At 43.3% G+C, this 23,973-nt stretch overlaps 6 protein-coding genes across 6 annotated transcripts; 4 read left to right on the top strand and 2 right to left on the bottom strand.

The window, feature by feature from the left end:
* Nucleotides 1-72: 72 nt before the first annotated feature.
* On the bottom strand, nucleotides 73-2,451 carry K444DRAFT_601236 (putative P450 monooxygenase). The gene is made up of 6 exons (XM_024878666.1): nucleotides 2,181-2,451; nucleotides 1,438-1,985; nucleotides 1,059-1,376; nucleotides 872-982; nucleotides 469-803; nucleotides 73-411 (listed from the first exon to the last, which is right to left on the bottom strand). The coding sequence occupies exons 1-6, from the start codon at nucleotides 2,413-2,415 to the stop codon at nucleotides 339-341; spliced, it is 1,620 nt and encodes a 539-aa protein (XP_024727935.1). The 5' UTR covers nucleotides 2,416-2,451; the 3' UTR covers nucleotides 73-338.
* A 1,791-nt stretch (nucleotides 2,452-4,242) lies between these two features.
* K444DRAFT_223626 (uncharacterized protein) lies at nucleotides 4,243-5,364 on the top strand. Its single transcript, XM_024871169.1, has 2 exons — nucleotides 4,243-4,729; nucleotides 4,803-5,364. Exons 1-2 carry the CDS (start codon nucleotides 4,397-4,399, stop codon nucleotides 5,055-5,057), a joined length of 588 nt encoding a protein of 195 aa, XP_024727934.1. The 5' UTR covers nucleotides 4,243-4,396; the 3' UTR covers nucleotides 5,058-5,364.
* K444DRAFT_601231 (uncharacterized protein) lies at nucleotides 4,670-6,667 on the top strand. Its single transcript, XM_024878665.1, has 7 exons — nucleotides 4,670-4,729; nucleotides 4,803-5,294; nucleotides 5,351-5,387; nucleotides 5,444-5,673; nucleotides 5,728-5,951; nucleotides 6,006-6,136; nucleotides 6,189-6,667. Exons 2-7 carry the CDS (start codon nucleotides 5,121-5,123, stop codon nucleotides 6,521-6,523), a joined length of 1,131 nt encoding a protein of 376 aa, XP_024727933.1. The 5' UTR covers nucleotides 4,670-4,729; nucleotides 4,803-5,120; the 3' UTR covers nucleotides 6,524-6,667.
* Nucleotides 6,668-9,714: 3,047 nt separating this feature from the next.
* Nucleotides 9,715-10,547, top strand: K444DRAFT_545062 (uncharacterized protein; the record flags this gene model as incomplete). Its single annotated transcript, XM_024876106.1, has 2 exons — nucleotides 9,715-9,944; nucleotides 10,004-10,547. Coding segments are annotated over 2 exons (774 nt in total), but the record flags the coding sequence as incomplete, so codon positions are not given.
* A 116-nt stretch (nucleotides 10,548-10,663) lies between these two features.
* On the bottom strand, nucleotides 10,664-11,396 carry K444DRAFT_647388 (uncharacterized protein; the record flags this gene model as incomplete). The annotated part of the gene is made up of 2 exons (XM_024885327.1): nucleotides 10,664-10,838; nucleotides 10,900-11,396. 2 exons carry the CDS (start codon nucleotides 11,394-11,396, stop codon nucleotides 10,664-10,666), a joined length of 672 nt encoding a protein of 223 aa, XP_024727931.1.
* Nucleotides 11,397-19,764: 8,368 nt separating this feature from the next.
* Nucleotides 19,765-23,426, top strand: K444DRAFT_601229 (glycoside hydrolase family 35 protein; the record flags this gene model as incomplete). Its single annotated transcript, XM_024878664.1, has 9 exons — nucleotides 19,765-19,875; nucleotides 19,926-20,201; nucleotides 20,249-20,555; nucleotides 20,603-20,835; nucleotides 20,890-20,992; nucleotides 21,042-21,765; nucleotides 21,819-22,853; nucleotides 22,924-22,985; nucleotides 23,070-23,426. 9 exons carry the CDS (start codon nucleotides 19,765-19,767, stop codon nucleotides 23,243-23,245), a joined length of 3,027 nt encoding a protein of 1,008 aa, XP_024727930.1. The 3' UTR covers nucleotides 23,246-23,426.
* Between the last annotated feature and the right edge of the window lie 547 nt (nucleotides 23,427-23,973).

Genomic DNA, 23,973 nt, shown 5'->3' with positions numbered 1-23,973 from the left:
TGCCTGAGAAGCTTGTTAAAGTAATTCGTGGCGGAGCAGCAAGCTTAGTAACCAAGTGCAAAGCACAAGCAAGGAAAACTTGTCTCTTAACAGATAATTATAAGATTAAGCGAAAGAATAGAGCTTGGAAAAGTGGGTGATTCAATACGGCGCGAGGATTTGGCTGCCATTTAGTCGCGTTCGGATCACGACGTTGACAAAATTCCATCCCAAAAGTCCACCATGAACTTAACATGTACGAAAATAACCAGCTGACCCCTATCGAAAAGACACAATTTTAGCTCTTTTCAATCTTTCCAGACCGCAAATTCCAAGTCCCCTCAAACACCAATAATTCTCTAATCAAAAACAACTCTCGTATTCCCCCTACCCACTGCCGGGCTCGGAAAGCCCATATCATGGACTAATTCCCTGTAGAAACCATAGAGTCAGTGATATTCAACGCGGGCACTCCCACAATATGCTTACGTATCCCTCTTATCCGTCTCCCAGAGCTTCATCCCTTTCACAGCGGTCACCGTCCCGTCTTCGGCCCTCTCCAACCTCATAAATGTCCTCAACACAGCGGCTAATGTCATATACACCTCCGCATACGCTAGTGGTTGACCGAGACAGTGTCTTGTGCCTTTCGAAAACGGCATGAGATATTTGGGATTTGCTTGCGGGATGCCTGGTGGGCGAGACGGGAGATGTGTGAGTTTGGTGGAGGTTGACGAAAGCCAGCGCTCGGGAATGAAGGCATGGGGTTCGGGGTAGACGACCGGCGAGTGGTGGATTAGGGGTGCGTGCATGCCGATTGCTGTCTGTTGAAGTTTGTTTAGACGGGGCGGAAAGTAGAGTGGGAAATGAGGGTCGCTGGCAGAGTACGTACATTGGGTGGAATATTCCATTTTCCAACTTGAAGCATCTCATCTGGAGCAGATCGGGCGATACGGTATGAAACTCCCGAAACGAGCCGAAGGGTCTCTTGAACAACGGCATTCTGGAAGATGTTAGGATATGTGCTGCTTTCTATTGCGGTGACTGAGCCTGAGCTGCTAGCGGTCGGTAATACTCACCAGGTAAGGCAATCGCTGAAGATCTGCTTCTCTTGCCGGCTTCGAGATATCCGGCATTGCGACTTCCAGCTCTTCTAGAAGCACCTTTAATCTATCTTGGTCAAGCAATAAGAACACAAGCGCGGACGATATAGAGGTGGCAGTCGTAACTGTTCCAGCCGATAAGAGAACTTGGGCTTCTTGCCAAAGCCTATCAACCGATTTATCCTCGGGTGGTAGAGTTGAGTTCCCTAGCAATTCATGGAAAATAGTTCGATGCTTGACATCTCGAAAATCACCGACAGAGGCCATTGTCTCTTTGATCTTTTTAACGCAATGCTGTGTGTTAGATGGCTGTCAACAAATTTTCGACGTATGATCTAGATGCAGATACACTTACGCGCTTTAACTCATTAAATTTTGCCATCCCCTCTCCGAGCATCCCCTCAACAATTTTGTCGGGTAGGCTATCCATAAGCCGAGGAAGCCATTGAAATTGCACAGTGATGTGCATATTCTCCGTCAGGCTATCCGTCGTTTCAAGCACGACAGCATTAAATCCAGCGGCCTCGATATAATTCTCAGAAGCACCGAAGCAATAATCTGCGATGATATCGCTGGTCAAGGCCGCAAATGCGGCCCTCATAGGCAAAACTTCACCTGTTTGCTGATAACGCCGAAATACGGAAACCAGCCGATCGATCTTGTCCTGGATCAAAGGCTCAAGTTTGCGGAGAGACGATTGAGAGAAGAGTGGATTTAGCGCACTACGGCGAACTCTGTGCTTCTCGTGGGATATGGTGCCGAAGACCGAGTCTATATTCGCAAAGGCGTGGGACCACGTTGGTGGTTTGTCGCGCTTGGTATGCGCGCCTGCGAAGAGAACGTCGTAGAAGTCCGGGTCATTTACGTGGAGCTCATGCGGGCTGATTCGGATTATTGGGCTTTCTAAATTTGGGGGTTCGGTCAGTGGCAATCACTTGACTCCCAAAAAGAAATTCGAAATGAATCGGCCGTCGAAAGCGCCTGAACGTGACCCAGAGCTTGATAATTAGAAATCGATTATCGCCTTTCTCATAGACTTCCACTCGTTGGGGCAGAAGGAAAGTTCTGAAGACTAAAACGGTTTTGTATAGCACGTACTGTATTCCTCATGCATCTCCCTAATCCTGTGCATATACTGGCCTTTCCCGCCAATGGCATCGTAATAGAACATGTAGCCATATGTCAGGCCAGCCAACTTGGGTCCTGGGAATTTTGCATATCGACTAAAATAAAGCCGATGAATCGCAACACCAACGACATAGAAGGAATACAACGCGAGCAAAGCACCTGCAACAGTAGACATTGACAACGTCCACGAAAAAAGGAGTGCCATTCTGCGGTCCAATCCAAATAAAAACACCAGGAAAATAATGTGAAGAGGTTGAGACACAGAGAGAACTTGTTGCTCAACTACTCTGCTGTTCGCTACACGTTGATTACAAAGAAGTGGAACCTGACGCGGCGTTGTGTCATGTTGATAGTGGAAGCATAATCTTAAACGATCCACTTTTGTTACTGGATGAACAGGTGGAACCTGACTCGGGGTTGTGTCAAGTTGATAGGAGCATAATCTTAAACGATCCACTTTTGTTTCTGGATAAATAGTGCATAGTTCCCCCTCGCAGAAAACAAGCGAGGAGTAGAACAGACGTCAATGATACGAATGCACCAGTAAAAAAGCTAGGCTAGTACAGATTAAGCAGTACGAAGCTGTCCTCTTTTAACTCATTTGAATGAACACTAGGGGTGCCGGTTTGTAACATTACGCGTAAAATTGTAAGATACTCGCCACTTCTCGTGTTGTAACGAATGAGAGTCTCGAGCCTTACAGCACGTGCTTTTGTTCTTCTTTTTCAAAGGGGGATTCCAAGAATTTTGAGCCTAGAGAGGTCGGGGAGGGCTGCTTTAGGGCCTCTGGGGGCCTCTCGAGCTCTCGTCCAGGCTTCCCTGCCCCCTCGGCAGAGTGGACGCGCAATCTAAAAATTTTACCAAGCCGAGTATTTTCTCCTCCCTTTTAGGCTTAGCGACCCCTTTCGCGCTACTTAGACGGGTTAGTGCATTACACATCTATATTATCAAGTGTACGAGTAAGATACTTTCTGCTTTGCGTTATTAGTGTAATAATGTTACACTTTTATTTTAGTGTAAAGCGATCGCCCTTATGAAGACGATAAAGTTTCCAGGAAGAGGGGGACGGGGAGCATCCGCTGAATATTTGGTGACTTGGGTGAATACAAGTAAACCTATGCCCTGTCCGGATCCACACACGCCTGAACAAGGAGTATTAACGAATAAGACAGCTGGAATTCAAAAGGGTTTGTGGAGCGAACCTACTGGAAACACACCTCAGTGATGAGAGTTTTTTTTAATCCTTATGTGAGTAATGGTTATTTGGTTGGGCCGGGGAACCCTTGCCAACCCCGCAGCGTACAGTAAGCGGAGTGCTCTCTACCGTACTCTACTGTACCGATCGCAGGTTTGGATGTCGTGCTGGTCGCATTCGGGCCTTTTCTGCGCCGAAATCAATTCCAGGCCTCAGACAGTCGCTGATCAGTGATCAGAGGATCTCGAAAATAATGCACTAACAGTAAGGCAGTGGAAAAAACCCACTCACTCCGTGGACCTCAACGGTCTATCACTATTTCATGGGGTGAAAGCCAACGAGGAGTAACCATTAGGTGCCAACCTGGTTACGAAGTGAGCAGAAGTTTAGCATGCAGCCCCCTGCCCCCTTCCCCCCAGTGGCTGAGTTTCGCCGCTCCTAAGTGTCGGACTCACGTACTGTATCCGACCGACATTCTTTGCAAGCTCATTAGTTGGTGAAATTAAATGTGCCTTGTAAGCGAGTGCGCTAGTTTCTAGGTTCAGGAGTGAGTTTATAATCTTAAGAATATAAAGTTAATATTCTAATAAGCTTAAATATGGCCTTCAAGTATATTAACTTTTTATCTGGTATAATTAAGGTTATGATGTAAATTAAAGAGAAGCTGACAGGGGCGATGTTCCCAGTGAGGATTGCCAGGCGAGGCGTGCGCTAACTTTGCTGCAGCACAATTGCGAATACGACACACTCGCTTCTGCCGAAGCAGCCAGTTACGCGGGGCTGACCACTAGGTTTTGTCACGTAGAATTCTGCCAAGTTGCCAACAGAAACAGTTCAAGCAAATTACGCCAACTAATGTTGAGTTGCTAGGATGTCTCAACGGCCCTGAGGGAAACAGCTCTTTCCCTCTGTGTCCGGAAGACTTCGATCCCCCATATCCAGCCGAGCCGTGGTTTCACATACCGTGACCACGCTGGCGTTCGGCCGCGCCATGGTGCAGATCCAGAGCTGGGGGCTTGCGAGAAGACGAGTCGGGTCGGCGGGCGCGGCCCGGATAGCAAGAACTCTGATTGGCTCGGTGCTTCCCGCATACTGTCGGTCTGGCGTTCTCCTGGCCCAGGAACACTGCTTGACTCCGCAGGCAATGGTGAATCGTGCTCTGACCGCTGGATATTACCGTAGCAGACTTCGCTCCAGTCCCACGGGCCGCGGTAGTGTGTCCCCGCACTGTCTGAGAGCCCTAGGGTCAGAATGCTGGGCCGAGAAGATTTTCCCTAGTCTATTTGGTGGCGGTACATGGGGTGCAGGAAGGTCACGATCAAACGTCTGAGCCCTCAACGCCTTCGTACTACTGGAGGTGCTCTCAGCCCTGCAAGGAAGCACTAACCCTTTTTCAGAGCTGTTCATCAGTACCATTAGGGGGGCTCACAGTCCCTTCAGCACGCGGTCGCCAAGCTCAGCTCCAGGGGCCCTCGTCCCCCCTTTTAGGGGGTCCCGGTAAATACCCTGCGACCCGACAGCCCCTGTATTACCCAGACATTTGGCCGCGACTTTCGTACATGTGCACAGACTGTGGAGAGGAAAAGCAAATCATGCACAGACATGCGACCCCAAACCACCAAGTCTGTCAAGATCCATTAATATATCTGTAGAGACTTGCACCCTGTCGTCCTTACTGCAGTCTGCGATTTCATCATTCTTTTGTTGACTTCAAGATGGATTCCATGCCTCGCAGCGATCTGCCAGCCGGGAACTTGCAACCAAATCTCTATGCTGCGGTCATTGCCACGCCTATCCTAGCAATTATGGTCGTTGCTTTGCGTTTCATTTCGAAAAGACTTGTTCACTCCACGATGTGGCTCGACGATTGGTTGACCCTTGTAGCTCTGGTGCGCTACTCCCCCATCCAAGAGCCCCCAATTCTCGATAATAACGTCGCTTCAAGTTTATGACAATCGGTTTTGACATTAATATATTCTTTTGTGAGCCTCCTTCGAATGATTCCAGTTGAGCACCACCATAACAACACCGCTCGTAGTTATCAGGAGTGGAGTTGGCCTGCATATCGAAGCGATCCACCGAGACTCTACCGTAGTGTACCGCGACTTCTTCTTAAACCTGTGGATCGGAGAGTTGTTTTATACATTTGCTCTGGCTCCTGCCAAGCTGGCTTTCCTTGCGTTCTACTGGCGTATTTTCGGAGTCTCGAGTATGAGGCTGCCAATAAAGATCCTGGCCGCAGCAGTTATGTGCTGGTCCATTGTAAGGGTATGTATATTTGCAAATCCCTAGCCATGGACTTCTGGGCTAATGCTTTTGCAGATTGTGGTGAATTTATTGCACTGCACACCTGTTCAAGCTTACTGGGACAAAACGATATCAGGGAAATGCCCCATTAACGATCAGAAATATTTTGTGGGTTCTGTGCTAGCCCACCTATTAATGGACTTCGCAATCCTTGCATTGCCAGGGCCATATATCAAGAAATTACAGATCAGCTTGTATCAGAAGATTTGTGTGTTTGCTATGTTTCTGCTTGGTGGCTTGTAAGTCAAAGAGCTCCGCTCGCTGCATTATTACCAGCTAATCTAAAATGATAGTATTTGCTTCGCAACTATCACCCAGATCGTTATCTGTTTCCAACTCAACGTTACATCACCAGACTACACGTGGAATTTTGCTCTAATGACTCTCTGGGCAACAGTAGAGGTCAATCTGGCTGTGATAGCGGGTATGTAAATACCACTTTCATTACTGATCAGTGCTAAGTCTTATTGCTATAGTCTGCCTTCCATTACTTCGCCCTATATATCGCTTGGTGTTCAATGGCTCTCTACAAAGCACTCAACAAAGCGGAACTCATTCTGTATCATGGAACGACAGATCGAACCATCAGACACTGAACACGCTCAAAAAGGACTATTCTGACTCTACAAGAGAACTTGCAGACATGGATTCAGATGGCAATAGGAGCTTCACTGAAGTGCTTGATGCTTCTACTCAGGGCAGCGATACAATTTGCGAAATGGACACTTTAAGTCCTCGTCAAGTACCCAAGGGGAGGCGTGTGATTATGGTCAAAAGCGAGGTTGATGTTAAATCGTCTGTTTACAACTGAGCAGCACATGGCTGACGGACCACTATGGGCTTCATGCCGAGTGGAAGTTATTTTGAGACAGGGGCGTTTGGTGTGGATTCACGATGGGGACTTGTAATGAAGACACTGGATGTTTCATTCCTCTCATTCCACATTTTAGTACGGAGCTGCGTGACGTGAATGTCTATCCTACCTAGGTCCCTAACTGTTCACAACGATACTGACACCGACACACCAAGAAAGCAATTATTTGCTAACGACAGTGGACGTAGAGGGATGGGGGGAAGGGGAACAGAGAAACCCCGCACCCACCTGACCAGAACTTCGCACACCAAGAAAAGAAGAAGAAGAAAACGGAAAAAGGAAAGTGGGGGCTTGGGCCGAAGAACCTCCCCCGATTCAGATTCAGGCTACAAGGCTATGGGCCTTCCTAGGAACCTCCTGCCCTCCGCACTCCGTCCCACGGTCGGCCACTCCCACCACCGATGGCACAAGACGACGCTATTGTTCGATTATTTCGTCCTGGCTCGACTCTCTGGTGGGCAGGTCTTTGTCTCGGCACAACCCACTGTATCAACTGTATCATTCGCACTGTTTTAACTCTTGCGCGCCATGAATTACGAGTACCATCGAATTACTTCGTAGGATGCACACAAAAATAACACGACCGCTTTGCCGTGCGGAGATCACGGCATAAGTGACGGGATTACAGGGTATTTGTGCTTTAACGGCACTTCAGTGTCCGTTTCTGGCGCACTCGGCCACTAAATTGCCCTAAAACACGCTAGAAGACGGGAGCAAGGGGTACTACACCTTAGCCCCAAGAATCCCATGCACTTACAAGGGATACTTCGCTAAAGAGCCCTATCATAACTACACATTTAGCGTCCAAGCGCTATCGTTGCTCCACTAGCAACGGTATTTACCCCTGGAGATATTCTCATACCATGTGAATGTCTTACAGCGCCTCTTGGGATCTGCTTAGGGCGTATAGCCTAAAGTCATTGGGCCTCACAGCGGGGTTCAACCCCTAAATTGTGCCCTGGGGATGCCAAGGGCCCAAATGCCCTGTAACCCCGTCATTTTATGCCGTGATCTTCGTACACTTTCATTATACGTGCTTGGTCTGAGTTTGCTCTTGAATTAGGTGAAAATGCTTTGAAAATTGATAGCAGATTTCCCACTTCTGAACTGCAACCACCTGGAGAGCTCGGCCTCTTCCTCCTGTCCCATCTTCGAGTTCTTACACTCCTGAGCACCTCGGCCAGCCCTTCTCCTCCCCGTCTCCCGCACCCCCTGCGGGACCAAGATTGGTGGGCGCTCTGCACGAGCATTAAGCAAGTCAAAGGCGGAGGAATCCAACAGATTCTCCCCCACCATCTCCAGTCCCACCACTCCGGGAAATAACAGGGTTTACTCACGGTAGCGGCGCACGCCATGACGCACGCCCAACCATCCCGCGGGTCACTCCAAGCACTTTCCCCACAATGCCGAAGGCACGCCATGATATAATTCTTGCTATAGCCCGGTTGGCCGTTGGAGAGATTAGCCATTCCAAAGCTATTCGAGGTCCTAACACTGGCGATAATGGTATTACCAAAAGGAGTCGGTGACTGGAGCTACGCATGTTAGCTTGGCGAAGTGTAAATGGATTGCGATGTGACATCTGAGATGGGTGGACGATGTTTTATAGACATTGGGAGTTTATACAAAACACAGAGGGGAGACCCCCCGGTTTGGTTGCAATGGTGTAGTTGATGTGTGTTTGGTCTAAAGGGCTCCTGCGATGTTTCTGCAGGGCCAGCGGCATTATGGAATTGAGTATCAACTTAGCGTTAGCAGTAGCCTTATACTACTCCTCTCAATTAACTTTGGCTAAGGTCGCAATTTCCTTGTCGGCATCATCCTTCCCTTCGTTCTTCTTGTATTCCTCCCTTCTCATCGGCTCCTCCTCTCTATAGTATACGATTTGCCCCTTATAATTGTCTCCATGAATCTTATCCCCTTCCTCTAGATCCTCCCTCACTACGTCGACCTTCTTTTCGGGTGCTAATAGTTGGCAGCTTAAAGCGCCATATCGTAGGATCTGTTATTTCCTATCCCTCAAGCTCCGTTGGAACATTCATAGGGTAATGGGGGGCGCAATGAAGGTTGTCATCAACTTGGCCAGCAGCGCCCGTAGGTATTATAAATCCTCCGCAGGCTGCTCGTGAGCTAGCCTCGTAGTCCGCGAGGGCTTCCGTTCTTCGCAGGTATTATAAAACTTCTGCAGGCTACGTGTCCGCTCGCCTCATTATACGAGGGCTTTTGTCTTGTCTTCCTTCTCTGCTTTCCTCGTCCCTCGAATAACGGCTTAAATAGAGGCCATAGCCTCTATCTTACCAATTCGCAAAAGAATTCCCAGGGTTTTTGAAGGATAATAAATTGTAATATTACGGGCCAGGCCTTTAATATAAAGAAGACTAGTAGTCCTTGGTATAAGAAGAATTCATTAAAGGAAAGAAGCTAAAGCGAGCCCGAATTGCTAGGAAATAAGGGACGCAATTATATAAGAGTAAGTATTATATAAGAGTAAGTATTATATAAGAGTAAGTATTATATAAGAGTAAGTATTATATAAGAGTAAGTATTATATAAGAGTAAGTATTTTATAAGAGTAAGTATTATATAAGAGTAAGTATTATATAAAAGTAAGTATTATATAAGATAAGTATTATATAAGAGTAAGTATTATATAAGAGTAAGTATTATATAAGAGTAAGTATTATATAAGAGTAAGTATTATATAAGAGTAAGTATTATATAAGAGTAAGTATTATATAAATTATATAAGAGTAAGTATTATATAAGAGTAAGTATTATATAAGAGTAAGTATTATATAAGAGTAAGTATTATATAAGAGTAAGTATTATATAAGAGTAAGTATTATGTAAGAGTAAGTATTATATAAGATCTAGCGCAAGCACCTTATATTAAGCATAAAATCGGGTCTTAACCCTTTATATTATTCTTTCCTTACTTTCTTTAAATTCATTAAATTAGTTCTTCTCATATTGCAAAGTTGGACTCTGAGTTAGCATTAACCTACAGGATTGAACTCCCTCTAGCGTGCTGCATGACCAGCACGCTAAGGAGAATCCCTCCATAGACGGCTTGCGCTGGCAGTCAGATCTTGGGCCAGCTAAGCAAGCTAGTCCCAGAAGACTTGTGAGTGTTCAGAGAGGCTGCAGCTGTTGCAGGAAGTCAAGATGACTTTGAGGAGTCAAAGCACTTCGGCGGTGTTTTGCGTGAGCATCTGGAGATCAGAGCAAGGGAGAGAGGTGAGGCGCTAATCGTTGCTGCCGCGCCGGCACAGAAAATTATGAGCGGCGAGTGGATATGCTGTGCGGTTGGGATTTTTGGGCCGGATACGGTTGAGAAGAAGAAGCTCTGGGTCAAGAAGTGCGTCTCCTAAACTAGCACCTTGCCATATTTAATGGAATTGCTAAAGAGATTTATAGTTATACCTCGTACCTGCTGAGTCTGGTCCTACCCCCTCTTGTGAAACATGGCATCTGTCTCGAAGCCCATGGTCAGAATATCGTTGCGCGGTTCTGCGTCAAAACGAAGGAGTTGAAGAGTTTCGGCGTGTACGACTTCGGTGGCATTCGACTCCACGTTCCAACTCTTCAATTAAAAGGCCACGATATGTCCTTTTTGCGTCCACATCACTACCTAGCATGCAACAACCTTCAAGAGGCATGGAGCAAAATTCGCCATTTACTGTTCCAGAGCCATTTGGGGCAACTCCTCGTAGCATTGGATCTGGAAACAAAGGGCGGATGGGCAATTGTAAAGGAATCTATCGTGGAGGTTTTGAACCCCGAAGAAAGTGAGGGGGGCAAGACGCTTCTTGAGGTTTTGCTCGCAAAAGAGATGGCCGTGAAATGTTTTTTTTTGAGAATGAAGATGGAAGGCATGGTTCGAGAGGTTGATTCACTCCCCGAATTCAGGCCCCTTGTCTTAACGTGGATTGCTAATATTTTGCGCATTATTAGAGAGTAGATCCCTAATGCTCTTCTTACATAAGGAAGATTGACATGTGAAGAATTATAGCATAACTTCTACTTCTGCACCGCAACATGCCAACTACCTCTTCCTCTTTCTCCTAGTCCAGATGCTTACAATTTAGAAAGATCCACTCTCTCGATAAACCCACCATTAATCAATCCCATGATATTTGTAGAAAGCTGATACTGGACCCCCTGTCCCGGCTGTTCAAACCAAGCCGCGATTGGTCCCGAAAGCGCATTGAACGGCTGCAAAACCTGATAAACGTGATAGTTGTACGGGAATCTACGCAATCCCATTGCCAGTCAGTTCGAGGTCACGAAGTGTATCCAGAAGGCTGACTGACCTCGGATCTGTAGCTGGAGTATCCAAATTACTTGGTGGTAAAGCCCTCTGCATGTACGGTGCCCCGGCCGGGCTCACAAAACCCCCATATTCGCTGCCAAATCTGTCCATCAAGAAGCCGACGGGGAAGGTGATTGTCCCCTCAATAGGCGCGCTGGCAATATTGAGCTGGAAGCCGCTGACGGGAGGGTAATTGTAATATCCCGATGTGGTGTTGAACCACTTGGCCAGGAATTGTCCTGGACAGAGTCCGCCAAATCGATCATAGATGTCGAGGAGGCTATCGAGTGGTAGATGTGTTGGGAGTCGTTTCGGGCCGAGGCGAGCGTCACCACATACGTAGTCGTGGATTAGGGATTGATTGGTGTTTGTGCCCGCGCAGTAATTGGGACATTGCTTGGTGTTTGCGTCGCTCGCTGCAGACCTTTCGATAAGAGGCAGAGCTTGAGAACCGGTTACGAGGAGGAGAGACAACAGCTGAAAAGTTTGGAATTGCATTTTTGGTACGTGAGCCTGAATGGTAGAGTTGCGAGAAATTCCAAGAGATTAAGAATAAGATTAGAAATTTGTCAATTTATACATCTTCGATAGACTGGAGCAATTAGCTCCAATTGAGACAGAAGTTACGGAACACAGTATGGATCTGCGGTGGTACGATGCATGCAAGACTTGGACATGCACAAGAGGCTTCGGATCTAATACCTTTTGCTCCGGGCCAGACGGGTACATCGATCTTCTTTTGGTGTAACAAAGCTCTGCAGCAAGGGTCAACGTTGGTGGTCAAGGTTTCGAAAGATTTCCAAATGTGGAAAGGAACTATTGGGAGATGGCATAATGACGAGAAACCTGGACAATGGCCTACGAGTTAGGGTCTGACACATAGTACACACCTGCATTAGCGACAGGCCTCACCGCCTTAATGCGCCCGGTAGAGCATTTCCATTGCCACTTTTAATTTTTAATAGCGAATAAAAACTTCTATTATCATTCCTCAATGCGTCCACATAACTTCAAATGCACAGAATAACACAGTCACAACTTCCACCAAGAGACAAAAAATCTGATGCGACCGTCCTCAAATATCAAACTTCCCCGACATTATTAAGTGCGGTGTTCTTACTGTAAAGAGGATGTTCTGGGAAGCGTTAAATTATAATAAGGAGTTTAGAGTGTATTTAATGCCTAGTAAGTTCCTGCGACAAACGATTCGCTTGTATATCCGAAATACTTCAAACGTTCCAAACCACGACTGAATTTGTAATTGAAGACAGTTCATGAGTCAGATAAGAGGGCAATTTAGTTTATTTACACTTGTGTCCATTCAATATCGATCTCAAGAAGTTGTTGAAATTTGGAAGTGTTTTAAGCGAGTCTTTTGGAAATTAGCAATTGTTCCCTGCGGCTTCTTGGGAATGAGATCATTCAGAAGGATTAATAACTTACTGGATTCTTCTTATAATTGCTGTAGCCGATGTCTCAACATAAACATTCTTTGTCTAATTGAAAGATGAGGACCTTATTAAGTTGCCATCAAAGATTTGATTTGTAGATCGTTCATCTGATATACGCTACCCACCGTTTCGTCTCGGCTCAGGACGCTTGTCTCGGAGAAAAACCACTGTAAGCCGGTGTTGTGGGAGTGACAGTGCATTGGCAAAAGTTTTCCCTTGTCAAGAGTTCAAGACCATTACGTCGCTGTCCACTTCTCGGTGCTTTTCTTACCCCTGACGCAAAATCCCACTCGTTGTCCAGCGTATCTGTCATCTACTCTCTCTCCTTTCGTTCACACCTAATAAGGAACAAAAGAGACTCTCCCACGATCTCTAATATTTTGTCATACCTCTTCACCATTAATCTTATCTTAGGGAGCTTCCATCTCAGGGCTAGCTGAGGAGCAGTTCTAATCACCTTCTCTTGGTTTTTCTCTCTATAACACGACATAGAAACTGCGATTTTCTCACTCACACTCTCAACATTTTCAGCATCCACTCTGGAATGTTCACGAACATACCCACCCCATGATTGACCTGAGGTAGTTTGCAGGGACTCAAGGGTGGGGGATGGTGTGGTCATGATCTTGAGTGAATCGACGGCTAGGAAGGCTGTGGGACAACTTGGATGTCTCTCCCCTTTGTAATCTTACTTTCCATCATAGGCTTTTGACCCACTGTACACATCACACATTTTCCCCAGTTCATGGAAATTAAAAAAGGATGGCTGTCTTGCTTCATAGCTTCGCCCAGGCATCGATCGCTTCCCTCGCATTCGCTGGCTGAACCCTTCCACTCGTTCTGACTTTTCATCACGTTTTCCAAATTATTTCTTGCCAGCACTGCGGCCGTTGAATTTGTAGCTGCAGCACAAACCACGAACATTTCTTCTTCGAGGTCTATTTGGGTGACTGAAGTTCATGCCTGTGTCCGCCCGTACGCCATTGCCCACTATATGGCCGGTGTCTGCGTGATTGGGGCGCAGGTGTATCGTTACCCTGCCACTGGTCCATTATCAGACTACGCCTTCTCCCTCACCAGTACCAATGCCCCTGGGTCCACGTCCCTTGGGCATCCTCCCACATATTCACGAAGCACACTACGAAAATTTCTTTAACTTTCGTGGCCTATTCCAGCTTTGGGCTAATAAGTACGATGATGAAAGCACGAGAGTACTGAGACCAGGAGATTATGGCGCTGTGCCGCATAACACCACACATACTTCCAGATTCTAGATGCGGATACGGACATGGTTGGTGTGTTTCAGCCCGGGGTGGTTGAGTGCGCTCTCCCTTTGCCAACCCTCTTGTTCTGGTCGAATCGGTTACTGTAATGTGTTTCGTGAAAGGACTTGTTCCGTGCCTTATCAAGCACAGCTTAATCTTCGTCGACAGCCTCTCCCTATGACCAGATCCTCTCCCATTCGCCAATACGAGCGATTCATCAATCGGGATCCCAATTAACTAATTTTACCACCCGATTAGTCAATAGGGGTCGAATACGACTCTGGCTCTGCAGTGGGTCCCTATTAGTCAATCAAGTGCCCGATTAGTTAATCGGGCAATATTGAGGTCTCGGGAATAGCAGAATCAGTATATATTAAGATACTTTACTTAACTGTATTCAGGTAATAACGGAGTAGAGGCCCCTTATGTATTTATGAGCTCTAGAGAAGTATCTCTACCCTTATTACTACCTCCTTTTATGCCTAGAATTAATCAGATAAACTATGTGATACTACAGGGTATATCATAAACAAGTAAGGTATACGAAGGTCGCAGTCAGAAGTCTGGGGATTATAGCGTCCAAGCGCTATATATAATACCATATAACCTTTCCCGTCGGAGGCGTCTTTATCGATTTGTGCACAGCTAACGCCACGTCGTAATATAGCGTAATCCTCGCTAAAGCAGCCTATAAGCTCCTGTGGTTTTAGCGGCCCACTCCCTATACTACAGGGGCATACCCTGTCCCTTCGTGGACGAAGGGATAATCTCCAGTGTGTCAAATAATTTAATTAATTATAATTATTGGCCGGTAATCAAATTAAATTAAGTCAGAATCGTAGTAATTAAATTATAATTAATTATTTACTTAATTTAATTAAATATAATTAATTATTTAGTCACGTGGTATTACACGTGACTGCGGAAATAGCAAAAGCGTTGTGGCGTGAAAATAAGGTTTGCTCTAGCCTAATTTGGATGCCACCTTACCGCAATAGGCTTAGCAGCGGCTACACCCGCTTGGTAAGCGAGCCGGAAGGCGCTAGAACCACCTCGACTTTTCAGTGATTCTTCGCTACCTTATAAATAACTACCTTATAAATAATATAATTATAAATAATATAATTATAAATAATATAATTATAAATAATATAATTATAAATAATATAATTATAAATAATATAATTATAAATAAAGTAATTACAAATAAGGGATCTTAGAAATTAGTAGTTTGAAATCAGGCGAGTATTTCTAATTAGACGCTTATTAAAGAATCTTCTAGATTTTTAGACATTTTATATATAAATAACTAATTCTCCTCGATTTTCTAGCGATTTCTTTACTTCAAAACTATATATTATATTAACTACTTATCCTATTAAAAAGATTTCTACTATAAAGTTACTCGAAACTACTATACCTATCTGGAAATATTATCTATTAAGCTTAATATCCTTCAAAATAGAGAGGATTTTGAACTAGAACTACTTAAATAATAATCTTCTATATTTTCCCTCGGATATTATTCGAAAACTCTTAACCCTCCTAAAGAGAACCCGGAGGATCTAATTAACTATCAAACAGTTACTATTAAGTGCTTATTTAAGAACTGCAAATAAGTTATATTTATTAGAATTAAAGGAATTAAAGCTAATATAATATTAGTAAAGTATTTCGAAAGCAAAGAGTTAATACTACTATAAGTAATTATAAAACTCATTATCTTAACGTATATAAATCGGTTAATATTAATAAAGCTTTAAAGGCTAAAGCTCCTATAAGTAAGTTTAAATTATAATTAAAACTTAAAGAAATAATAAACTAACTTTTTATTTTAGATATTATTATAGAAAATATAGCCGAATTAAGTCAAATATCTATTATAAGTTCCTTTAATAAAGGTTCTAGTAATACGGACTTAGAATTCTTTATTATAACTTACTTTAAGAGGTTATTATTAGACTTTATAGTTAATAATAATATTTCTTTTTATATAGTTATTACTTCAAGCTTTCGAAAGCTTCTTAATTACTTGAACTAGTAAGTTATTAAAAAATCATCTTATATATTATTAAACTAACTTCTTTATAGTAAAGTACTGCCTTTATATTCTCAAGTTCTTATAGACAAACTTACTTTAAGGTTTAATAAAAATAGTAACCTTATTAAAGAAGAATTATTAGAAAATATCTTATTAAATAGTGCTTTCTCTATTACTTTAGATGCCTGAATAGCTATAAATTAAAAGGCTTATTTAGGAATTACTATATAAGTTATTCTTATTAACTTATTAATATAATATTTACTAATTTAATTTCTAGTTATTTTATAAATAAAGATTTTAAATTAAAATCTTATTTATTAGTTATAAAAGATTTAAAGGATATTTATAGTAGTAAATATATGAATTCGGTCTTACTAGAAGCTTTAAAAGCATATAATATCGAGTATAATATTATTAGGTAAGTAATATAACTCTTATTATTTAAGAAAAACTACTAATATATTTAATTTAGTATTACTCGAGATAATACTAGCTTAAATAATACCTTATTACAAGCTTTTATAAAGCATTATAATAAGGAAGGTATTAAATTTCAAGGAGATATTTCTTGTATAGCTTATATATTAAATCTAGTAATTCAAGATATCTTAAAAGCTCTTATTAAGAACGATTATAATACCTCTTATTCTATGGATTTATATAAGCTAGAAAAAGATGAAATCGAAGAAAGAGAAGAGAGAGAAGAAGTAGAACAAGTAATAAGTAAGTTTCTTATATTATTTATAAGAGATTTACTAATAAATTATAGATTTATTAATTTGAAGAAAGGTTAGAAAGACTATTATAGGTCTTAAATATAATTAGGAAAACCGACGGCTATTAGAAGCTTAGATTAAAGCTTTTAATATAGAAAATACTCGATTTCCTTAACTTGGTAAGTAATTAATTAATCCTTTAATTATTAATTAATACTAATTACTTATAGATCAAAAAATACGGTAGTTATTAACTTATTATATATTAAAAGACTTTCTTTATATATATAAAGCTATTAAAGCAGTTATTAATAGCTCGAAATCGAAGGCTTTTAAAAATAAAAGTTTAGTATTAACTAATATTGAAATTACTTATTTAAATAATATTTTAAATATAATTTCAATATTTATTAAGGCTACTACTAAGTTATAAGCCGAGAACTATCCTATTATATATTATATTATACCTGAAATATATAAAATATATAAAATATATAATAAACTCGAGAGTTTTAAACCCGAATTTAAAGTAAGTCTTTTCTGAACTATATTATATTAATAGTATACTAATTATAAATAGAATAAAACTTTCGAAAACGCTATTAATAAGGGTATAGCTAAGCTTCGCAAATATTATCCTAAAATCGGTATTTTAGATAATAAGAATAAAGCTTTATATTTAGCTCTTATTCTTGATCCTCGAATTAAAAGAATAGAACTAGCTGAAATTGGCCTAGATTCTGGTACGGTATCTGATATATATAATAGGCTTAAAACAGACTATAATATATAAGTATATATTTCTATTTAAATTTTAAATTATTTAATTACTAATTCTCTTATAAGTATAAACGAGACTATTTAATAGCTAATTCTCAAGATACTAATTCCGATATATCTATGGACGATTTAGACGAAGATGAACTTGGTATTTATATAAATAATTAAGAGGATAAAATAGAAGACGAATTAATGACTTATTTAGAGGAGAAAAGAGCAGATAAAAAAGTAAGTAATATTTATTTATTTAATTTCAAATTCCCTTAAGAACTACTAATTCCTTTATTATAATTTTTTTATCTATATGTACTAATTTAGCTCTAGATTCGGCCACTTAATTACTGGAAAGCTAATCAAATTAGGTTTCCTGTATTATCCCTTATAGTAAGGAAGTACTTAGGAATACCCGCTTCGTCCGCCGCTAGCGAGTGTCACGGGTACGGCATTCAGGGCTTGGAAAGCAAGGTAGAAGGTCCCTTACGAAGACGATTCAAAGCTAAGGAAGGGAAAACTAGAATACAGGAGGCTGCGAGGGAGTATATGCACCCCACAGTACGCTAGTCCCGAAGGGGCTTAGCCTTCTAAATATCTCCAGTGCATTCCAAGCCTACTTCCCTAGCGAGGCGGCCGCGTCACGTGCGTCTAGGAGGCAACGGGACATGGGCAACGGGACATGGGCAACCATGTCAGCTGACCATGTCAGCTGACGAAGTCGAAAGCTGAATCGTAACAGCGAGCGTTTCTTCTTACAAGGGGCTCTTATTAATACTAAACTACGTAATCGACTTAATAAGATTACTTTCGAGAAGATTATATATCTTAAGAGCTGGGGGATATTTATAAACGAGGAAGAAGAGATAAAAAAGGCAGAAAAAGAACAGGGATTAAAGGAGAAAAAGGATTTCGAGCCGGAGAATTAGTTTTTCCTTCCCGAAAAAGCTTAGTTTTATAGTATTATATATATTTTATTAGTCTAGTTAATATTTTATCCGATGGCCTTATAGTTATTTAGAGAAAATAAAGAGATTTTATTATTTACTTAACTTTTATATGACTTTTATGTAATAATTAGAAATAATTAATTATATTTAATTATAATTAGTCTAATAATTAATTTTTTCTGAAACTCAATAATCAAATTATAATTAATTAGAAATTTAATTTAATTAAATATAATTAATTACCTTAATTATTTTTTTGATATACTAATAATCTCCAGACTTTTAACTACAGCCTTTGTAGCAAAGTAAGAAAAAAAGAAAATTAGGCTTGAGGATATAGTTAGTATTAATTACAATAAGGCTATATTATACTATAAAGAGTAAGGCTTAAGCAGAGTAAATAGTATAGGGTTAAGGATATATTTAGGACAACAAACTAGTAGATAAGGGAATTTTAGCTCCTTTAGCCCCGAGACCTCAATATTATGCGATTAACCAATCGGGACCCACTCTGGAGCCCGAATCGTAATCGATCCTCTATTAACTAACTGGGCGCTACTATTAGTTAATCGGGAGCCCGATTAATTAATTGCTTGTATGGATAAACGGGGGAGATCTGATGCATATAGCTGGTCAAGAAAGCCAAGAAAGATGGCAATATGTGCCTTGCCTAGAAGTATTGCGTGCGTGCAACTTTAGCAATTATAATACCTTCCGTGATTGGTAATCATTGCAACCCAACGCTTGGGCGTGACAACTAACACTGATATAATTAGTCAAGAAGCTATCTACCGTTGTTAATAATGGAGCGCTTTTATTAAAATCCATTGAAGATTTGACGGCTCTTCCCCACTCTTCCCCGGATCACACACTAGTAGCAAGTCAGACTTTAGCGTAAGTCGGCATGTAAAAGCACAACTAGATGGTTTCTCCGAAAATGTTAAAGATCTGCTCTTTATATGAGCGGCAGTCGGAAGGCTAGACGGCCCGCGAAGTTACGTTACCCCTTTCTCTGCCAGGTATTTCCAGCCTGCCCGTCTCTCGCTCGGGAGATCTCGTCCCATCTCGTCCCATCTCGCTCCGTGGCCTCGTACAACAAGCAAGGGTCCTCGGTACATGCTCTAATAGGCACCGACTCCCCGGACGGACAACTCAAAATCTACTGTAGAAAATTGATCATCCGAATCCTGCATCTCGGCCACTCTCCCACAAATAACCCGAAGCCATCTGATAGGCGCGCAAATTCCTGTGGAACCTCCGTCGCAATCTTGTCTGAATAGTGTCACCCCTGACATCCCACTTGCCTAAATAGCGAACCAACTTGCACCGACAGGGAAGTTTCCTCGCTTCAAGCTTTGTGGTGCGCTGGGATCCCTCTGTGCCTGCGGGGTAAGTTAGTGCTTCATCGCCTCATCATTTATGCCCTGCATGGACAAGCTCGCGAGAATTCCTCATTATTTCGGATGTTATGGGATGTAGAGCCCCGTTTTTTCTCCAATTGCTGCAGATGTACGAGATGACCACCCTGGATTCTGCAGCTAGCAGGAGGTGTAATATACGCCTGAACTCCAGTTGAGCTGCGCGGTTATATAGCATATAAAAATGATGGGGTCCCCGCTTCTTTTTTGGTTTTCCTTCTTGTGAGATCCAGCTGTGTTTGCCTGTGACAATGAAGTTCCTACGTGCTCTCGCGGTGTTTGCGCTGGCAGCGCAAGCTGTTGCCATGGCAATTGGGGGAAAGCACATGCATGTTGAAAGAGAGAGCGGACTTCAGGATATTGTGAGATTCTCCGCCAACCTCACCTCTGGCAGCGTTAATTGAATACTTAGGTCACATACGATGAACATTCCCTAATGGTCTATGGCGAGCGAGTATTTGTCTTCTCAGGCGAATTCCATCCTTACCGTCTACCAGTTCCCGATCTCTGGCTCGACGTCTTCCAGAAGGTCAAAGCCTTGGGTTTCAACGCTGTGTCATTTTATGTCCATTGGGCCCTGCTCGAAGGGAAGCCGGGAGATTATTCTGCAGAAGGCGTCTTTGCCTTTGAACCCTTCTACGAGGCAGCCCAGACTGCCGGAATATATCTCATTGCTCGCCCCGGTCCTGTAAGTCTAAAAGCACAACACTAAAGGCCTAGACTAATAGGCTGTAGTATATTAATGCAGAATCGAGCGGTGGTGGTTTCCCAGGGTGGCTCCAGCGAGTCGAAGGACAACTTCGAACCCGAGCGCCAGACTATCTAGCTGCTACAGACAACTATATGGCACACATTGGGGCTTCTATTGCAAAGGCACAGATTACCAATGGCGGACCAGTCATTCTTGTCCAGCCCGAAAACGAATACTCTGGCTCAGTTGGCCCAGTCACAGGGGGCTTCCCAGACCCTGTATACTTCGCCTACGTGAAGAAGCAGTTGAGGGATGCTGGGGTAGTTGTCCCATTTGTGAATAATGATGCTTGTAAGACTCCCACGGTGCTATTCGTATACGTTGCTAACTTCTATTAGGGGCTCAAGGACTTTTCGCACCAGGAGAGGTCGTTAATGGCACAACCGAGGGAGATGTAGATATTTATGGTCATGATTCATACCCTCTTGGTTTCGATTGTGCTCACCCGTACACCTGGCCTTCAGGAAACTTGCCAACTTACTTCCATGCTAGCCACGAGGAGCAGAGTCCTTCGACTTTCTATTCTTTGAATGAGTTTCAGGGCGGTTCCTTTGATCCATGGGGTGGTTTGGTGGGTTCAAGCTACGCTGGCAATCTTCATAGATTTACAGCTAATACTATACAGGGATTTGCTCAATGTGCCGTATTGCTCAACATGGAGTTTGAGCGTGTCTTCTACAAGAATGACTTTGCAGCCGGAGCTGCCCTCTTGAATCTTTACATGATCTGTAAGTCTAACTCAAGACCGAACCCCTTGTAGATAATAATGGCTTAAAGTCGGTGGAACCAATTGGGGCAATCTTGGACATCCCGGTGGATACACTTCATACGATTATGGATCGTCACTTACCGAGAACCGTGAAATCTACCGTGAAAAGTACAGCGAACTGAAACTCGAAGCAAACTTTCTGAAAGTCTCGCCCGCCTACCTCACTGCATCAGTGGGCAATTCAGTAACCGGCCACTATACAACATCCTCCTTAGCATTTACTACACCTCTATTCGGCAATGGAACGGCAACCAACTTCTATATTGTTAGACATAACAGCTATGCGGAATTGACTGCTCTTACCTATAGCCTTACTGTCTCAACTAGCAAAGGAGCCCTCACAATTCCCCAATTGGGTGGCAGCCTCGTATTGAGCGCTAGAGACTCCAAATGGCATGTAACTGACTACGATCTTGGTGGAATCAATCTCCTCTACTCGACCGCTGAAATCTTCACCTGGAAGAAATTCGGCCAGAAAACTGTACTAATAGTCTATGGTGGACCCGACGAACAACATGAGTTGGCTGTTGACTCCCAGAGTCCTGCTAAGATTGTCGAAGGTGCTGGTGTCACTACTAAGAGCACTACTGGTACGACTATTCTCAACTGGAAGGTTTCGTCTACGAGAATTGTCGTCCAAATTGGAAATCTATTAGTGTATATCTTGGACCGGAATACTGCATATAACTACTGGGTCCCCGACTTTGTGAGGGACGATAAGTGGGGTGCATAGTAAGTGTCTTGACACCAATTCTCATGATGAACTGGCACTCACGGCTGCCTAGTACCGCCAACATCGGCAACACTACCTCAGTAATCGTCGAAGCGGGTTACCTCGTCCGCTCCGTCTACATCGAAGGCACCGCACTCCACATCAACGGCGACCTCAACGCAACCGTCCCCATAAAAATCATTGGCGCCCCCTCCACTACCAAAGACCTACACTTCAATAGCCTCAAAATCCCCTTTACCACCGACCCAACGACCGGCGAATGGTCCTCCACCCTCCCCTATACTGCGCCTATCATCAACCTCCCGGACCTCTCCACCCTCGACTGGAAATTCCTCGACAACCTGCCCGAGATAAAACCCACATACGACGACTCAAAATGGACGGTCGCTGGCAATACCACCTCCGTAAACCCATACACATTAAAAACACCCACATCGCTATTTAGCTGTGATTACGGGTATAACACAGGCGTGCTCATTTACCGCGGTCACTTCACTGCCTCCGGTAACGAAAGCTCTATCTACCTCTCTACAGAAGGCGGTTCTGCGTATGGTTCTTCCGTCTGGCTAAATAGCACATATCTCGGTTCCTGGCCCGGCATCGACGCCGCATCGAACCACAATGATACTTACTCGCTCCCGAACCTGAGGGTTGGGAAGAATTATGTGTTAACGGTGGTTATTGATAATAATGGGTTGGATGAAAATTGGGTTGTGGGTGTTGACCAAATGAAATTGCCGAGAGGGATTTTGGATTATGAGCTTAGCGGCCGTCCTCAATCCGCTATAACGTGGAAACTTACCGGGAATCTCGGCGGCGAGTCATATATCGACAGAACCCGTGGTCCTTTAAACGAGGGGGGTCTATACGCAGAGAGACAAGGCTACACTGCTCCCTTTCCCCCAAATCACAATTGGATATCAGGCTCTCCTTTGACTGGGATTAAGAACGCGGGCGTGGCTTTTTACCAAGCAGATTTCCACTTGGATTTGCCGAAGAATTATGACATCCCGTTGAGTTTTGTGTTTGGGAATACGACGATTGGGGGGAGTACGGCGGATTATAGGGCGCAGCTGTGGGTTAATGGGTAAGTATTATCAGTCTGGATTGGGGGAAGTCTTTAGGATGGGCTTTGCTGACTGGGACTTTGTGACTAGGTATCAATTTGGGAAGTATACGAATAATATTGGGCCGCAGACGGTGTTTCCTGTGCCGCAGGGTAAGATGTTCCAATCCCTCTCCTACTTGTAAAAATGGAGTGGGAGATATTCAAGAGAAGGCCCGGCTGACGGATGTGCGATAGGTATCCTCAATTACCACGGCCAAAACTGGCTCGCCATCGAGCTCTGGGCGCAACAAGCCACCGGCGCCTACCTCGCAAACTTCACTTTAGAAGCCGGCACTGCGGTCTGGACATCCATGCTCCAGCCTGCTATGGCCCCAATCCCTAGCTACAGCCAGAGACCCAGTGCCTACTAATTTCATTCAACAGTGGGCAACTCGGGGCGATGGAGGTACTACAAGAGGTCGGCTTCGAGACAATAGCTAGTACGGTTGGATAGTAGCCCTGCTAAGTAAAGACGAGAACAAAAATTTACAAAGACGAAGGCGGAACTAGAAGGGAATATCCAGGGTGTCCCTAATATTGTGAGTACACGCGCTAAGCTAGAAGCTAGCTCTCAAGAATAAATTTATTTAAATTCAAATACTTCTTAAACTTAAGGCCACTATGTAACGGAGTCGTAAAACCACTTTCGGATAAATCCAATGAATCTCTTATTAAGACAAATGGCAAATCGAATATTTAGTCCTTAAAAATTATTAGTATTTACATATCTAGTTACGAGCGATGAACTTCTTCGCGAAAATGACATGTGGCACTATTATTTTGATAGCAATGCTTATTCTCTAGACGAAGATAATCACAACTTTACGGCGCTCCTTGTTCATCTGATATGTGATCTGACCGGTCAAGTGAAAGGCCACTGTAGTAATTGTCACGGCCTGGACCAGTGTGTCAAATGAATAGAGTAGAGTAGAATAACGGCCGTTACTCTTATTTTATTCATATATTATTCGAGTTATTCATGAATAACTTGAATAACGCACGTGATCTATGCACGTGATTGAGCTAGCCTAATCGAGCAAGGCTTCGGGGGGGCCCGCACCTAGCGTCACCTAGCGCCACCTTGCTACCCAATCAGGTG

The sequence above is a fragment of the Hyaloscypha bicolor genome (assembly GCF_002865645.1).
Source record: "Hyaloscypha bicolor E unplaced genomic scaffold K444scaffold_182, whole genome shotgun sequence".
In the NCBI taxonomy this organism is placed as follows: Eukaryota; Fungi; Ascomycota; class Leotiomycetes; order Helotiales; family Hyaloscyphaceae; genus Hyaloscypha; species Hyaloscypha bicolor.
Note: the sequence above shows the minus strand (reverse complement) of the source record. Positions and strands in the feature narration are given on the sequence as shown.

Bases quoted from the DNA above. Each gene is read 5' to 3' on its own strand.
- K444DRAFT_601236 (XM_024878666.1), bottom strand. From the start codon at position 2,415: ATGGCACTCCTTTTTTCGTGGACGTTGTCAATGTCTACTGTTGCAGGT. The intron at 1,377-1,437 runs GTAAGTGTATCT...TCTAACACACAG, and splicing joins AATTTAATGAGTTAAAGCGC to CATTGCGTTAAAAAGATCAA. The intron at 804-871 runs GTACGTACTCTG...AAACTTCAACAG, and splicing joins AATGGAATATTCCACCCAAT to ACAGCAATCGGCATGCACGC.
- K444DRAFT_223626 (XM_024871169.1), top strand. From the start codon at position 4,397: ATGGTGCAGATCCAGAGCTGGGGGCTTGCGAGAAGACGAGTCGGGTCG. The intron at 4,730-4,802 runs GTCTGAGCCCTC...ACCCTTTTTCAG, and splicing joins CAGGAAGGTCACGATCAAAC to AGCTGTTCATCAGTACCATT.
- K444DRAFT_601231 (XM_024878665.1), top strand. From the start codon at position 5,121: ATGGATTCCATGCCTCGCAGCGATCTGCCAGCCGGGAACTTGCAACCA. The intron at 5,388-5,443 runs GTGAGCCTCCTT...CACCGCTCGTAG, and splicing joins TGACATTAATATATTCTTTT to TTATCAGGAGTGGAGTTGGC. The intron at 5,674-5,727 runs GTATGTATATTT...ATGCTTTTGCAG, and splicing joins TGTGCTGGTCCATTGTAAGG to ATTGTGGTGAATTTATTGCA.